The sequence below is a fragment of the Oryzias latipes genome, chromosome 4 (genome assembly GCF_002234675.1).
Source record: "Oryzias latipes chromosome 4, ASM223467v1".
In the NCBI taxonomy this organism is placed as follows: Eukaryota; Metazoa; Chordata; class Actinopteri; order Beloniformes; family Adrianichthyidae; genus Oryzias; species Oryzias latipes.
Window position 1 is genome coordinate 18,025,425 of NC_019862.2, and position 17,836 is coordinate 18,043,260.

General features: G+C 37.3%; 1 protein-coding gene across 1 annotated transcript in view; it reads left to right on the top strand.

Moving 5' to 3' along the window:
• Window positions 1-17,836, top strand: part of LOC105357257 (contactin-associated protein-like 3) — a 62,332-nt gene that overhangs the window by 11,516 nt on the left and 32,980 nt on the right. Inside the window, exon 3 of the mRNA XM_023953860.1 lies at window positions 14,932-15,125. Within this exon, the coding sequence (XP_023809628.1) occupies window positions 14,932-15,125 (194 nt within the window). The remainder of the gene's footprint in view (window positions 1-14,931; window positions 15,126-17,836) is intronic.

Genomic DNA, 17,836 nt, shown 5'->3' on the forward strand with positions numbered 1-17,836 from the left:
TTTGACTTTCACAAAGACATTCAAAGTTGTTTCTCTCAATATTTATTTCTCTTTTCTCTGTCCTTTCCTGTCACCAATAAAATATACATTCATACTGTTAGATTTGTTATGTGTAGTTAACTTCACATTTTGCCAACACCATAAATCTCGGGTCACAGCTGGCCGTGTTCTCCGTGACATACGTTTCTTTGAAGCTGAATGACCTCATCTGAATTCTTAACTTTCAACTGATATCCGTACATTAAAGCGGTGTGGATCAACATGATGTACATTTGCACTGCAGGCAGGCTGACATAAGTAATCTTATTAAGTCTCCACTTTAGTATTTGGGTCAAGAAGGGAATAGAAGAGTACCCTTGGAAAAGATGTAATGTTAACTATTGTCGTCACTTTTGTATTTGTTCATAACCTGAAAAATGGGTTAATGCCATTGTAAATTGTTTTTGGTTTTTGTCTACTGGCATGAACAGTAAACAACCTCTGAACAACAACAACAAAAAGTTGCAATGTTCAGATCACTCACAAAACGAGCAGCCACCTTCATAATTACTGTTCCAGTCAGGGGGGCCCAAATCCAAGCCTCGAGGGCTGGCCTCCTGCTGGTTTTCCAAAAACCTGTCTCATCTGCTGCTAATTACCTGGATCAGGTGTGTTTAGCCAATAAGGACCTTCGATGGCTGGTTGGTTGGAAACCATGTCGGAAACCGGCCCTCAAGGCCTGGGTTTGGGCACTTCTGGTTTATACCCATCAACACTCCAATGTTCTTCTTTGAGGTTCATCATATGGTAAACAGCGATGCTTTCATATTTTCTTTAACATGTTCTGAAGTTCTGTTTTCTCAGACTGCAGTTATCATTCTTTTTTTTTCTCTTACAGCAATAACTTTTTACATTTTCCAGAATGTGTTTAAAGCTCTGAACAGTGGAGAGGGTCAGTATGTATACAATCAATTAAAAAAAGTTTTGTACTACTTAAAACTGTATGGACTTGGGTGGTTGTGGGTTAAACTTTCAAGAAGCACCTGCAGTGTTTAGAACAGGCTGAGGAGAATGCAATGTACCTTGACCACATCTCTGCCTTTTTTGTCTGAGATTTGCTCCAAGGCAGTGATGCATTTCCCTTGGTATTGGAGAGAATCTATGCCTCTGCAGGATTTTGAGTACAAAAATATCAGTGGAAAAAGTCCACAAAGTGTATTTTACAAAGACATGCAGCTATGTACCAACATCCACTCATAACATAATCCAAGACACAAAAAAAAAACACCCCCAAAAAAGATGTACTTTGTAAATTAAAAAGAGTCTCTTCCACTTTTCTAGACACCAAAAATGTCATTTACAAACTTAAACTTAAAAAACAAGTTCTGTCATATTGTCAGCAGCTATTAGGAGCAAAGCGAAGCAAACACATCCTCCCTTCATTCACAATTTATCCTACTAGATGACAATTGATATTCACGTTTCCAGCTTTTACTGGCTTACAGGGTTTTTAGCAAAAGTCACTGTTCCCTGGTTGTCTTCTGTTGTGTGTGTGTATTTACATTCATCTGTACCTTCCAATAATTGCTTTAAATGGGTCATGAAGGCTTAAGCCACATATTGTGATTTACAAGAGGACGGTGCTACTGTTAATTGTTTTCTTGGTTTTTGAATAAATAAATAAACTGATGAAAATGGTATTTTAACACATTTTTGTAGCATTGTTCTCATGATGGAAGACACATGTAAAGAAAATTAAGCTTAAAACTGGATTTCTCAGTATTTCTTTACTCGGACCGTTGTGAATCAGGAGTAGATGAAAAAAATGGTGTTTGAAAAAGCTTGTAGCTGGGATGTAGAAGCTACAATCGGTTGACCATAAACTCCCTGTTCCGCTCCATTCTGATACATTCACTTTTAGACAGCTAGATCCATGTACATCTTTGTTTTCCTCATTTGAGCTGGTATCCGGCTCAAAACTGTACGACTGGATAGCTCTACTGTTACTCGCCAGGTTTGTTGCATCGGTAAGGTTAGATTGGGGGTGTGAGGGGGCTGTAAGGTAGAGGAAGAGTGTAAACAGATGACGATGATGACGATGATGGGCTTACTCTGTGCCAACAGACCCGCCCACAACTCAGTGGCAACTTTTTAATGAACTACTGCAGCTCTGAGAAACTATTGAAGAACTCTAGAAGACAACACAGGTGTTTTTTTGATTTTGGCTAAAAATGGCCTAATCATGAAGAAAGCTGGGAACCCTTTTATAATAGATAAAAAGATTAGAGTGAGACTTTAAAAAACTTTTTTTTTATTGAGGCTTAGTCAATAGCTGGAGTGCTCAGTCTGCCAGTAGTGTCACCTGTGCATCACAATGGGCTACTAGCCTACTAGAGCTTCTCACTGTTTTTTCTCATTGCTTGTTTGCCGCTCCCTGTCTTAATTTGTGGTTAATTGCTACCTATTGTTCCTCTGTTAGCTTTCTTAAGTAAGGTGATAAGTTGCACACCACAACACCATAGATGACACCATCTGATGACCATAAGGACAAAGCAAGGTAGTTTGCAACTCTTGTGAAATAACTTTTTGATCTTTTTCTTTAAAAGCTTCTGTAGTCATCTCTTTTATGATTAAAACACATGAGAAGTGAAAATAGCCAAGCAAAATAGATTTCTGAAGAAATCTTTTCCAAGGGTTTGTGGTTTTGTGGTGGTTTGCACCAACCCCTGGAGCAAAAAGGTTCTCTGTTTGAATCCCTGCTCAGAATTTTCTGTGTGGAGTTTGCATGGTATTCTTGGGAACATGTTGCTTTTTCAGGGTGCTCCAGCTACCTCCAACAGTCAAAAACATGAAAAAAAAAATGTTCCATGTTGACTCTAAAATTGATCCTCAAGAATGAGTTAGCCTTGTGGGAGCTGGAATGGACTTTAGATGCCCTAAACCACACTTAGAATGAAGCAGGTTCAAATTTGTTGTATGTTTTATTTTTACACCACAAAAACAGGAATTGGTTGAGTAGCAACTTAAATATTTCTGTAAACTCTATTCACACAGATTTGTAATCTGTTATAGTCTAACACTAAAGATTTAAATTGATATTATTGTTGAAACAACTTTTTTGTGTTTTTGTTTATATGATTTTTAAAACATTTATTTAAAATCCTTTATACACAAAAGAATCAGCTTCTCCACAGTAAAGAGAAGGCAAGTTTGAATTACTTTTCATTAAAGAATCTTGTGAAATCCTCCAACTCCTTCCTGATACCTTTTTATTATTTTTTTGTCCATCCACTCAGGGACTGGCACTGGTTGGAATGTTCTCACATGGTGGCCCGTTAATCCCATTAAAGCATCACAGAACTGCCTCCATCCAGAGCTCCACATCTTACTGTACATGGCCTGTTTGGCAGTCTGCTGCACAGCGCAGCGCTGAAAAAAAGAGGCAGGCTGCCCCACACTTGAATAATTCATTAAGCTAGGAAGTGGTCTGGCACTGAGAAGTGTTGGTCCCTCACACTACGCCGAGGTCCAAAAAAGACTGGATCGAAGCCAGTCAGATGAGCATTGGCAAACACCAGCCGGAGCTCTGAAGCAGAAGGCTCTGACTTAAGTAATGATAGATAACTAGAACACAGACTCCTTTTATAAGAGTTAGTTTATACCAAATATTTAAACCGCATTCTAGATGAATCCTAACTTGGTTAGTTCCATGTGATTTTAGATGACTGAGCTCTCTGAATATATTAGGAAAGGCAAATTACAGTAACTACATGTTCTCAATACGTAAATAAAGCTGCTGTCTGGAAAAAAAGTGAAAGTTAAAATATTCAAGATTAAGAATCACTGTGGAAACTAAATCTGTGGTGTGAAATATACACTTTAGGACAGAGGATTTCCTGAAACTTTTAATCTAAATGTATATGTGAAGCAATCCTCTGGGCTGTGGCAGCCAGTGGAAAAAAAATGCAAATGGCATTCGTCTCCAAGGATGTCCAAGAAAAATTCAAATCTTAAAATAATTGTTAATTTCTTCACATGAGTAGGAGCACCCCATCTTTGTGTCACTGGAATTTTAAACATTTCCTCCATATTTAGGTGGTTCCACCCTCCCTGAATCTATTTTTAGTTCGGTTTTTGTGAATCAGAGTGAGCAAAAACTGTGTTTTCAGAGGTTGGGGATGTATGAATCTGTGCTGTGCATGGTTAGAAAGACATTAGAATAAGATTTTTTTTTCTTTTCTTTTTTCCCCTAAATTTCCTGCATCTCACCTCCACTTCTATAAAGTTATTTTATTTCAGTTATTTGGGGTCAACCTTCTAAAAATCCTTGTTTGAGTTGTCTTATTTTTCCATGTTGCATTTTTTATTTTTTTTTATCTGCCCTACAAGGGACTGGCATCTCATCCAGGGTATACCCTGCCTTTGCCCAACAGTTGCTGGGATAGGCACCAGCAACCCCATGTCCACTAAATGATTTGAGTAGGTTTAATGAATTAAAATGAATAAATTATATTTTTATCATGTGACCCGGACGAATGCTGTTAATTCTAATTCTTTTTTTTAATCTGTAGTTTTACAGTAAAGTACACAGTTATTTCAAAGTCCTTTATTGAATTTACAGAGCATTGGGGGTAACTTGCATTTAAAAATTTACAGTTTGAGTTTTGCTGTAATCACTATATTTCAATAAAGTGAATTCTGCATTTTATTACAAAATACACAAATGATTAAGTAATAAAGTAACAAAAAATAAAAAGGCAACTGTTTCATTAAAAGTCTTGCAGAGATTGGAAATGACCTCCAAACCTATTGGTCAACCTCAAAGAAAGACATCAGGCTGTGGTGTCCTCGCAATAAGCAGTACCCTTTTACATCCTAAAATTCATGCTCCACATTTTAAAAGAACCCAACTGTTGGGTGTGAGAAACAATTGGAGTTTTGTTGAGTTAGGTCTACGGCAGAGAAAAGGCTAAGCGTAGAGATGGCTGTCGCTGTAGCTTTAAGTTTCACTCTTTCAGTTGCCATTTCTACAAAGTTCTCCAATGGAACTGTGAGCTCCATGAAATATAAAATATGTTTTGACTCAGACCATAACATCAACTTTGGCTTGAAGTTTGTTCAGGCAAATTCCAGAGGAACTGTAGGCTGGCCTCTCAAGTCTCACTTGTCAACAGACCAGTAACGTCTCCACAGGCTGTCTGTGTGCTGCATTTCTGTCTATCGCAGACAAACGCCATTTCCTGCTTCCTTTTTCACTCTGCTACATTTGTCCCTATGCTTTTGCCTTCACTAACCATTGCTTAGCATTTCAGGAATTAATTATGCCTCCATGTAAATCTCACCTGTCATGAGCTTATTTTACATCCAGACAGTGCCAAACTGAAGCTTCCACAAATCATGATGGATCCTCACCTGTCCATTGATTCAATATTAGGAAGATTAACAATAAACACTAACAAAAATGGAATTCTGCCTGCCGGCAACGGCTTTTCAAAATTGTTTCTTTCTATCGTATCACAGCCACTTATCTTGTGTCACCTGAGAAACTGATTTTGCACAGCACTTTGCCGTCTTTTCTTGCTTTTTAATTGAATCTACAGCCAAATATCAGCTGCAGATATTCCTCACCAAGACTGCAAAGATGGGTTTAAACTAATCACATCTATATTCAGTAATTTTTATAATAAAAATTGATCTTGGCATTTTTTACATTATATTTTAATGTCAAATCATTCATAAATCAAATTGCAACTGTCTATGAGCTAACTATGCCAACCCGTATTTATAACTGAGTCACATTTGGACTGACAAAAAAACAGAGGTAACCTCGTTCTATGTTGTAACCAAATGTTAAGGGCACCATTTAACATTTATAGGCAAAAGTTAATGGGTGTGTTTAACATGTGAACCATTTCTGCATTTCAATAGGACATATTAATAATTGCACATTGAAACCCCTTAAATAACACTGGAATAAGCTTGGAGAGCTCATCAATCTCAGCCATCATGGCCTGGAAGTGAAGGCATGACATTAACAGCGAACTGTGGGTTTAATCTACCAATGTGGAAGATGCTGTAAAATCCTGTATTGATCTTTGTGGGATGTTTATGTGCCACCTCTGCCCCCCCAGAGTCCAATTTAATGCTACTCTTCATCTGCTGAAATTGCACAGCTCCTCCACTCAGATCCTTTTAATCTTAGGCGGGTGTCTTTTCATAAATCTAATTACACGAGTAAATATTACCTGATGTCTTGACGAAAAGCAGCTTAAAGCCTCTCATCCTTGCGTCACTTTATGCTGCTTATCGAGCCATCACCTAATGTACTGGAAATATTTGGAGTTCCTAATTTATGTCAGTTCATTGAAAAAGGTGACATCTTTATGCCATGGCTGTTCTCCAATTTACTACTGATACGAAGCAATCTTTTTTCCATGCTTTAACTGCTCAGTTAGTCTAAAGTAATATACGATAACAAGAGTATATTTTCAAGGGTGGATTTGTAAAATGATTTAGTTTGACAGCAAACATGCATAGATGAAGATCCCCAATTTCATTTAGAAAGAGATCAGCGGATCCCAATTTCATCTGAAGACTGAAACTGTGCCCGGTTCACGTTGCCACATGGGTGATACTCATGGGAGACACCGTTGGTGGCAAATCAAAGGAAAGTAACATCTCAAATTTCATGCAGTGCTCCACCAAAGCAACTTCAGAAAACTATTAACCCTTGTGCTATCTTGGATGACCCCACCCTTACTTTGACGTGTTATTCCTACCATGATAAAGGTGGAAAGATTTCATGTAATCCATGGACACCAGTGAAGATCACAAATCCTTGAAGAAAAAAGGTTCAGAGCACTGTCTAGTGGGTCTAGATGACGCGTTTAAAGCGTTTAAAAATACGGTTATAAAAACTTTCATAGCTACACGTGAACACAAACGTTTTGAACAGATAGGCTCGAAATGGTCATTTACACAGGTGTATATAGACTTCTTTGGATGGGGTCGCTTGAACGCGCATTTGCAGAGGGCGGTGTGAACGTAGCTTTAGAGAAATTTCCTGGAATCATTCTTTAACATCTTCAGTGGCCTCACATGCCCTCTGACAGGAGGCATTGCCACAGGAGGAAGAAAGACTTCTCATTGTAATATTAATGGTTCCTTACCAATAAATGGAAAAACTCTGAACTTTCAAGGTGGCAGAAACTGTGTCTTCCACTTCTCTATCAGGTAATTATAACAGGTTAAAGATTTGTAGTTGCCACCATGTTTTTATGATATGAATAAATATTATGAAATGCATTTGTATTTTCTTTTTATTTTTACAATATTGTATTGTGAAAGTTGCCATGAGGAATGTAAATAAGAGGATGGCCTTTAGATTCAATTAATTTAAAATTCTATTTCTGTCAGAAGTCAGAGCTAAGTCTCCCCCTCTGGTCACCAGCGGGAACCATCTCCAGAGGTCTAACCACACTACATCCAGGTGTGTGGTTAGAACCATCCACACCCAGCAACTCCAGCGCACATTTCCTGGATGCCGCACACCTAACTCTCATTTACTCAAACACCGCATACCTAAACACTGTACTGAACTGAGCTCAGTGCGAAGTATTGTTTGTACCACTCTGTCTTCATTATCAAGTGTTGTATTTGAACCTGATCTTCTGTCTCCTGACCCTGTTTCTGACTCTGTTTGCCTGCGACTTGCCATGACTCTCACCTGGATCCTGACTACCTCTGTCTCTTCTCTGATGCTTTCATGTCTGCCATTGACCCCTGCCTGACCCTGATTTAGCTTTGTGGACTTTTGGCTGAGCTAATAAACCTGCTGCATTTGACTGTTCTTGTGACAATTTCAATATTTAAAAAATATTACAATTTGCTCCCCCTAAATAAATTTTTTTTTTTTTTTTTTTTTTAAACATTTAAACATGAGGATAAGCCCCTTGAGATGCAACATTTCAAGAGGGGTCCTCTGTATCAGATGTTTACAAAAAAGACGAGGAACAAAAAAGTGGCTACTTTCTTCTGAATATGTCATTTTTAATAAAAAAAACTTCCTTTACATATATAATTTTGTTTTTAAAGTGCCACATAAAATGCCACAAATATTTAGTTGTGTCTGGTTATTCAACAATAATATTAAGGCTGTCCATTTTTTACAATACGAAAAAGTAAAAAAAAAAATATTACTCTAATCTGGTACAGCAATGGTGAACTTGGAAAAAAAGAAACTACATTCTGCCAGTTCAACCATTTTGTTTGAACTTACAATCAACAGAAACTTACAGAAAAAAATGCTGACATATGAAATGTTCTAAACCCACTGAAACAAACGAATTGCTGAACAAGAAGTCTATTTTGTCATCAGTTTCACAATGTACATGATGTGTTTTTTTTCCATCATCTTTAACTTCAATTGGTGTTACTTTATTTTTGTGTCCACTTGAAAGATTTTGAATATCTATTGAAATGACTGCTATGTCTTTCATCTTTTAAAGAATGCCAAATTTGACTAACTTTTCACAGCGTTTACCATTTAGAACTAATTTTAATGTTAGCTGAAAGGCAGATGCCGAGTTAAAATCTGCTCCAAATTTAGATGCTCCAAATTTAGATGACCCTGGTGACGTGTGGCTGCTTGCTGTGAAACCTTTCAAAAGTCTTATTGTGATTGCTGATTATGTTGGAGTTTTATCAGGGGCAATACATGAACTCTTTTCAAACCCTCAATGATTTACTTTAAAGTTTTTGTTCTATGCTCATTCCCTTTTTCATGAAAAGTCACATCACCTCAAGACACCAGACATTTTTGGCTTGTGCTCTGAGCCAGGAAGGAGCATCCAAAATAACTTCCTGATAGTTTTCTTGATGTTGGCCCACATAAATCAAGTTTGATTGGCAGCAATGACATATTTACTAGTGCTGAAATGCACTAGTTTTGAGAAAGTTGGAAAACGATAACTAAAAGTTTTGGATGAATGTGGTCTAATTTCTGCTGTTACTACCCAGGTCTTTTTATATTACGTATCCATTGAGTTTACTTTTTAAACTTAACAAGTTTCAAAATTTTGAGCGTGACTAAATTAAGCTACAACCTCCATAAATAAATTATCTTTCTATGTTTCTTGATATTAACACCCATTGGAGTAGTGCTCTATTTAAATTCTGTATCCTTTAAAAACTCAGTCCAGATGACAGCCCCTAAACCTACTACTATGATGTATCCTTACTAGTTTACATTAAACTTCTTAAATCGTGTCACATGCACAAATTTTCGTGTAGACTGTATTTTCTTTTATTTTATGTTTTGGCAATATTTTTTGCTACGGTAATATGTTTAAATATTGCGAAGATAAATAATGCCCATTTCAAGTTTTATGACATTTTTCAGATTCAAAGATTAAAAAAAAAACAAGTCTCCTATTATGCATCTAGTTTCTACATTTTCTCCTTCCAGTTCTGGGTTGTAGTGAGGCTAGAGTCTATCACAGCCGTTATTTATTAAGAACTATACCTTGCCAATATTGTGACTTTTTTTAAAGGGCCAGACCTGCAATATGGAGTACTGGAAAAGCAGATCTATTTGAAAACCCACACAATTCAATTTTTATAGGGGATCAAAACAATATCTGTGCAGTCTGTTACAAGCATGCTCCTATATGAAGGAGAGGGAGGCACATTTTACATATGATTCCACCCATCGGAATTGTTTGATATATTCATTTTGTCATCTTAAAAGAAAACTTTCAATCTGTCGAAGTCCTCATGTTGGCTTGGCTGCATTATCTTGAATAGATAGGCTTCTAAAGCAATGCTCAAACCAATATTCTGGTAGATGTGGGACACAAGGATGGCATTCTGAAGGCTACATGTTTTGAAATGTCATTTTCTCTCCATCGTGCACCATCCTGCCATCATGTCTTAGGCTTTTATATTAATGTATGAAATCTGCCACAAAGGCATAAAAATGATAAACATTCAGGAACAATCACTAAAATAGAATTGAGTGTGAGGATTGGCACAAATGTGAGCATTGTCTTGCATTTTGTTGTGTCTCCAAGTAATTGTGAACTTATGGCACTGAAATTACTCGTGTCCTCCCCATTGCCTAGCAGAAAAGTGGTGGGTTCTTAGAAATCCTCTCAAAATCAAGTCTCAAGAACTCATTTGGAATCGCTTGTGTTCATATTGTCATCGATTATATTTTCATGATTGATGGTTTAGCTGCTCATCTTTTATCACAAAAATGGAGAATTTCAAATCTTTTCCTGTAAACTATTATTAGCGTTTTTTTAGAAGATGCTGTGTTTCGTATATATCTGGCAGCAATAGTCATGCATTTTCTCTAGTGAGAAACCATGAACTAAATACAATTCAAATACAAGTACAACCTCTGCAAATACATTTCAAGCTAAAACTTTTTAAATGTTGGAAACATATATAGCTGGTAAAAGTCTTGTTCATGATTGCATGTGTCACTTACCCCAGCTACATTTAGGTGACGCTGAAATAAATCCGCAATGTTTGCACTTCCATATGAACGTAGTTTATACCAATTCAGGCTGGGTATAAGTTGCACCCTTGAAAATAGACAAGACTTTGTCTTTTTTTTGGCAACTTTATTAACCCTGGACAGCGTATATTTTTATCTTTTGTACTTTCTTCTGAGGCAGCTAGAGCAAGAAAAGAAACGTGATGGCATACACATCGAAAGCGCATCTATATCCTGCACATGCGCACACTGCAAACATGGTGACATTGTGCTGCGTCTAACAAGTATTTTCAAAATAATTAAGTAAATAAACGTTGAAATTTTTTGCTGCAATATATACATACATATAATGCATTATAGAACAAGCTGCATTTTCATCACAAACTCCACTGGAAGTGTGGAATAAATCAGGTTAGAGCTTTTTATACTGTCAGTCGTTTGTGTGATTAGCTTAAATGAGAATTGAACCTTCATTTAGATCAGTTGGCAGAACATCACTTGGAATATTAACATCAGCTCCAAGTGGCGTATTTTTGTCAGACTTTTGTTCCCTCCTTGATTGGGGTCTTCTTCAAGTGGACAGGGAACAAAATGTTTCATTAAAATGTGTCATTCAAACTTTTATGCTGGAAAGAATTATCTTTAAATCCACTTTTACAACTTTAGAGCACCCGTCTGTGAGAACATCCATGTAATTACTCCCAAAATTCCCATTATCCTTATGAAATAATTGGTTGTAGTAATGTATGGTAATTTAAATGCCAATCAGAGCAAAGCTACTTTACTCATGACTTAAACTGTTACATGATGGTTAAAGTATGTGTTGTCAGGATGATTTAAAAAAATAAAAATAAATAGTAATAATAATAGTAATGATAAAAAAATTATAACAACAAAAATTGATGAACAATTTGTCAAACATGACTCGAGTCCTTTTTTAGACGGTTTTCAACATATTCACTTTATAAGACAGACTGAGTATTATTGCTACAGACTGAGTATTATTGCTTTCCGCTCCAACTAAATGAAGTCAGTTCAGTTTGCGTTTTTCCCGAAATAGATGCCGACATGTTGGAACCAGACATCATTTGTTAGTGGTTATTGGTCTAAATCGGTATGAGTCAACATGTCTATGGATACCACTTGCGCCAATTAGGTGTGAGCTTTTTGAAAGTCCACACCCATTCCACTAAAAGTGGGCAACACAAAATTTGTTGAACATTTCCAATGTTTGATTGGAGAACAGCCACTTATATTGAGGCATTTGATTGTTTAGTTTGTAACTTGAAAAACTTGTGCTTAGGAGTGATAGATTTTTTACACTTCATGTAGACAAAATTAGGATTAGCAATGACATAAAAAAAAAGGTAGTAGAGCAAGAATTATTATTCTGACAAAAATAATTGGAACGGGGGGGATCAATCAGTCCAGCTCTCCTATAAAGTCAATAATTTAACCTGGGTGTTACTGGGGGTGCCACTTTTATTTTTCAGATGATCTACATGTGCACTGCCTTTTAAAAGATTTTCATCATCTCAACTCATTTAGTCTACAGTTTTTTCTTATCGTCTCATTTTATACGATGTCTTGTCATTTTATATTTTCTCTGTCAAATGTCACGTCATTTTGTGTCATGTCATCGCAAGACAGATGAATCCTAGCCCTGCCAACATTATCTTTATTCACGTCATGTAATGGGATACCATGTCCTCATCCATACATGTTACATGTTCTTTTATATCATCAACCTTGCAACCCTCTATTCTCAGCTTCTCTGCAGTCCTGTAGATGTCAATTGATCTGCTTAGCTCTGTTATGCTCTCTCTGCCATTCCTGTGTCAGTGTAATTCTCTTCTTGTCCCTTCAATCTTGCTATAATGAGTAAAGGTCACCATGACTGCTCTCTTCAGTTGTGCTGTCAGTGTTCATGTCTCTTACTGAGGTACTTATTAGTTCTGGCCTTTAGCTGCCGCTGTGGCAAGTATGAGGAGCAGCCAAAGGAGAGAGAATGACCCCAGCCAAAACTAACTTAGCCCCAAGTCATTTTGTCCAAATACAGTCATTTAAATGTACACTGCATTTCTTTACCTCAAAACAAATTATAAACCTGAAAATGATTTAAAAAAATTATCATGGTTGTTGCAAACATATGCATCGGGGAAAAGCTGTGCATTTTTACCTTGGTGGAGACCACTGATGTGTGTTAAGTCAGCTGCAAATATTTACAACTGTCTGCATCAACCTGCACAAGCGGTGTCTTATCAACCAGACAACAGCGCATTTGGGTTTCAGAACTGTTCATTTCACATTCACGCCATGTTTGAAGTGAAATAGAGCAAATTTAGTGTGATCCTGCTTTATACATAGAAATGTCATTGTAATACTTGGTCTGAAATGTCCTTGTTTTTTACAGATACAGCTTTACAGGTTTGTGCTTGTGTGCTTGATAGGGAGAAATGCCTCCATATGGTACCAGAGGTTGCATTTGTCCTGACTCAGCACCTTCTTTTCATTAAACACACACCTGCATTCATGAACACAGACTCACATACATATAGATATACCCTGCTCAGTATTCAGTATGGTATCTCGTAGAAGTGTATTCATCTTTTTTACGTTGCTTCATAATTGTGTTTTTCCACCCTCTTTCACACAGCTTTGTGTCAGGAATGTAAACAGCCTAGAAATGAATGAGTGAGTTTTTTTAAGTGTATGAGAAAAGGTTAACTACTGTAAGACAGCAGAAATCTGTGTGACTTTGGCTCTATCCTGTTTCTACGTCCATTCCCCAACTCAACAATCATCTGTAAAAGCTTGTTTTCACAGATAAAAACCACCGGGAACAAATTGTATAATGTGACCCATAACACAGCTGAGACTGTTCAGCCTGGGGCTTGTGGAGTGTCTTCTATTTCCAGCTGGTCTGCTTGTTGAGGTTAATTTAAAACGGAGACCTTCCATTGTTCAAAGCCGGCTGCTTTTTTGCCTGCATGGTTTTTTGCTGAAGCATCTGTTTTGAAACACACACACACACTTTTTCTTTTATTAAAAAGCCAAGAAAACGAATTTAATACTTAAATTAGGGACACTGTGAAAGTGTAAGTGCACACTTTAGAAAATCAATGTCGTCTTTGCTGTACAAAAAAAAAGGTGGAGCTAAACAGGCTTTTTAACTTTCCTTGAAGAAAAGTTTTTTTTTTTAATCATTTTTTTCATTTTGCTTTCTCCTTATTTTCCTTATGCAGGAGAATAGTTTATAGTCACACTACCTGGACATGTGAGCATTGTGTTTTCAGCAAACCTTAATGAACATTTGCCTCCATTAAGGGAAAAAGCGGGATAAAATGTCAGTGAAATAATTTAAATCCCCTTGATTTTCTTTTTTTTAATGAAATGAAATAAATGTCGAATAAAGTTATATCATATATATATGAGAATGGTGCTGGTTTGGTGTTTTCATTTTCTCTTCAAGAGTGCTTTTGAATAAAACTGGCAGAAAGCCTCTGCAAATACTTTAGTAAATATGTTTGTTTTTTGAAAAAATCACTGCCTTTGTAAGTAATATTCATAAAGAATGGAACAAAGGAAACTTAAAGAAATTACAATTTTTTTATGGTTTGGTAGGAATGTTTAAGTTCTCATTAAAAATATATCAAGTGTAAAGAGCATGGATTTCTATCATGAATTTCCTTTGCATAGTAATTAGGTTTTATTATGGTGTATAATTTCCCTTTACTTGGATTTAAAATGTCTTATCATTTTTATTGATTCTTTTCACAATCTGTTTGTTTATTTTATTTTTTTGTTTGGAGACTGCAATGTAAGAAGGTTCTGATTTTGTGACAACATGAACATACTGCAAACAAATCAAAAACTGCATGTCCCTGTCGTCCTCTCCAGCTGCTGCAGCAGCTGCTGTCATGACTAAAACAGAACCCGTTATTCCTAAGAGGCCTGGTCATGGTCTGCAAATCATTATGTGAAAGACAAATGTTCCAGCTCAGTGATCTCCATCACGTTTGTGTAGAAATATGAATAACACGATTTTAAATGATTTTGGTGCACATTTTCAAAATGCTGGTTGCTTTATGAAGCCGGGAATCATGTAGAGCTGCTCAAGCTGTGGCCTTCAAAATGTTCAACACAAACTGTTGGCTGCAAACCATAATTAGCAATTTAAACATTTTATTTTGAGTGAATAAAGAAGTAATTTATTCCATTTTATGCCAGTGGATTAGCTATATGCTTCCTCCTGAGTCCTCATTGAACACACGCTTGCGCAAATGTAGATTGGATCCATCCTGTCGGAAGAGATTACATTACTTCAATGCACTTTAATGTGTGGATTAACTTTACCCCCAACATGTGTGGTGCTCCAATTAGGTTCTTAGATTCTTGAATGTAAATCAAACTGTAAAACAAAATTGTTTTTGTCTCTGTCTTTCATTCAGGAGCGGGAGGATGGTCTCCACAGTTCTTAGACAGACACCAGTGGTTGGAGGTGGATCTGGGGAGGAGAACGCAAATCACTGCTGTTGCCACGCAAGGTCGCTATGGCAGCTCTGATTGGGTGACGGCTTACCTGTTGTTGTTCAGTGATACTGGACACAACTGGATCCAGCACAGACAGGAAGACAGCCTAGGGGTAAAGCTACTTTCTATCTTTTTACGATTGCTCAGTGTTAGTTAAGCAACCTTGGGCAAGTTGAAACAAATAAGTCTGAACTATCCTAATGCAATTTTGATTAGCAAGCTATAACACCCCCCCTTCAAACGATTAAACTGTACTGGAAGTGATTTTGCACAATCTGGCATATTCCACATCACTTTTAATTTGTTGTTAGGGAGAAATGTGTTGTTTTAAACTAGAACAGCCAGAAATTTGCCAACATGGGCTTTCCAACATCAAATGACATTGAGAGATGGGTTACTGGTCATATCAAGTACACTGGAGCGCATTTCTAAAAACAAATGAGATGAAAATACTGTGGAAACTACAAGTTCTGACAGACTTAAGATCCTGTAAGAGCAACAGTTGAGCTTCATGGCATGACAGTTTGGTATAAAGACATCTGGAGTGGCAGAGAACTGTGACAGGTCATGAGAGCTGTAAAACGGTGGGTAAATGTGTTTAAGTGTGTGAGAGAAGTTCAAGGCTGAAGTACATCAAGGATTAGCTCTAAAGAAAAAAAAAAAAAAAAAAAAAAAAAAAAAAAAAAAAAATTAGCTCTAAGACCCTTCAATTTTGCTTTGATGGACAGGATTTGGGGCAGATGACATTTTTATCTAGTGAGGGGTAAGGTGGACATTTTATTTGTAGAGGAAAATGTTCTCTGAAAAATAATAAAATAGAAAGAATGATAAATTAAAGTTTATAAAATGTCTGCTGCTGGGTTATGTGAATACAGTATTAAAATATTCTGTCATAAATCAATCAAAGTTTCAGTAAATAAATTCCCTCCAACCCAATCGACAAGGTTTTACTTTTGTTTTAATAAAACAATAGAGAGAAAAAAAAACAAGTAAGGAAACTATATTAAGATGATTTTGTTTAGCAGATTAGAATGATTTGTTTCACTGTATATGACTAGCCTGAAGCAGAAAGTCTGCACACTTGGTAGTTTGAACTTTTTTAAACGATTGATGGAGCAATGAAAGAAGCCTGAGCATAGCTCTGTGAATGGGGCAAAGCTCTGGTCAGACAGTTTAACCTCTCCTGACATGAGGTTGTAGGAAAGAGTGGCTGATGTGGAAATGTCACTGCTTTAATTCCCGTTGAAACACAGGTGTCCGGTGACATGCTCAAAGCCAGAGGGTGAATAAACACCGGCCAGTTCGGTCACTGTGAGCCAGTCTTGATATGTGCTTTAACTTGCTACCTAAATGTTCAAATAAAATTAAAGCTACAAGTAGCATTTAGCGGGCCCGAGCACGTGCCACCGCCTGGCACGAGCGACCGCCCCGTGAGCAACGCCCTGCTCGAGCCATTCTCGTTGTTTTTTCTTGTCCATTCTGGAGCTCCAAGATAATGTTAATATGACAGCAGCCTGTGAGGGGGGGGGAAGGGGGGACTGTAATCTGTTTCCTTAAAGGACAAAGACTTTTGCAAATAGCATGAAAAAAATTCTTAAATCTAAGCCTCGTTTAGACCTGCTCAATTTCTCATCAAGTAGAAGAAGGTTTTTTTCAGATTAAGAAACAAGCAATGATGATAATTGCTATCACTGTTCCTAAGAATGAGAACAATAGAACTCATTCAATTTCCACTACAATGTCTAGATGAGTGTCAGCTATGTCTGATAACTTGGCCAATTAGCTGGACCGGGATCTTGCAAAGTGCAGAGGGTTTACGTCCAGTGTGAGTCTGTGGACGGCAACAGTACAGCATAGCCTTTGGTTTCCACAAGAGAAGAACTCCTGACACATCTGCCCTAACAGACAACTACAAGAGGAGTTGAAATGTATAACACGGTGAAGGAGTTTTTGTGCAGAAAAAGGTACCATTAGAAAAGCCAGTAGCAGTGACTGCAGACAGGTTTCATCACTCACTGTAAGCTGTAAAGCTGACCCAGACTTTCCAAAATGTCTGCATTACTGCTGCGTCATTCACCAGTAGGCCTTATGTGCAGAAGTGATTGGCTCTGGACACATAATGACTCCTATTGTGAAAATCATGAAAAGAACCTCAGCTGCAAAGCAAAACAGAACAGGATTTTTAAGGTGCTATTGGTGGAGATATCTGCTGAATATGGTGAATATGAATATGGTGAATCTGAACTTGTATTCTTGACTGACATTACTGGAAAACTAAACCACTTGATCTGCGAGCTGCAAGACATTGGCAAAACTATATTTTTTTATTGACCAGCCTGCCTGAGCCAGTGTTTTTCTTGTGGGGATCTTTTCTGCCAGGGCTTGCCGGCTTGGTCAGTGGATGTTGCTGCAGTTGTCTCCCTTGCTGGGACAGCTGGAGTTAAACATAGCAGCCTCACGGCTGTGAAGTGGACCCCGTTGCTGTCCCAGTCTGGATGGGCACTGTGGTGATGTTCCAATGTTCAGGCTGGCTCCTGGTATGAAGAGATTCCCAATTACCATTTCCTAACCGCAGAGCCAAGGATGTGTTTACATGTTTAGGTCAAAAATGTGATGAACAGCTTGATGTTGTCTATTGATGTAAGTTTAAACCTAAACATGCCACCCTGTTACTAATCCAGTTGTTGTGGTTCTCCACCTGTGTCTAGGTGATAGAAAAGCATTTTTTTATATTTAGAGCTCTAAGCAAACAAACAGTTGTCTATATAAAAGAGCTTTTACAATTGTGCACTTTTAGCAGGTCTCTGAATACATGTGACCAAT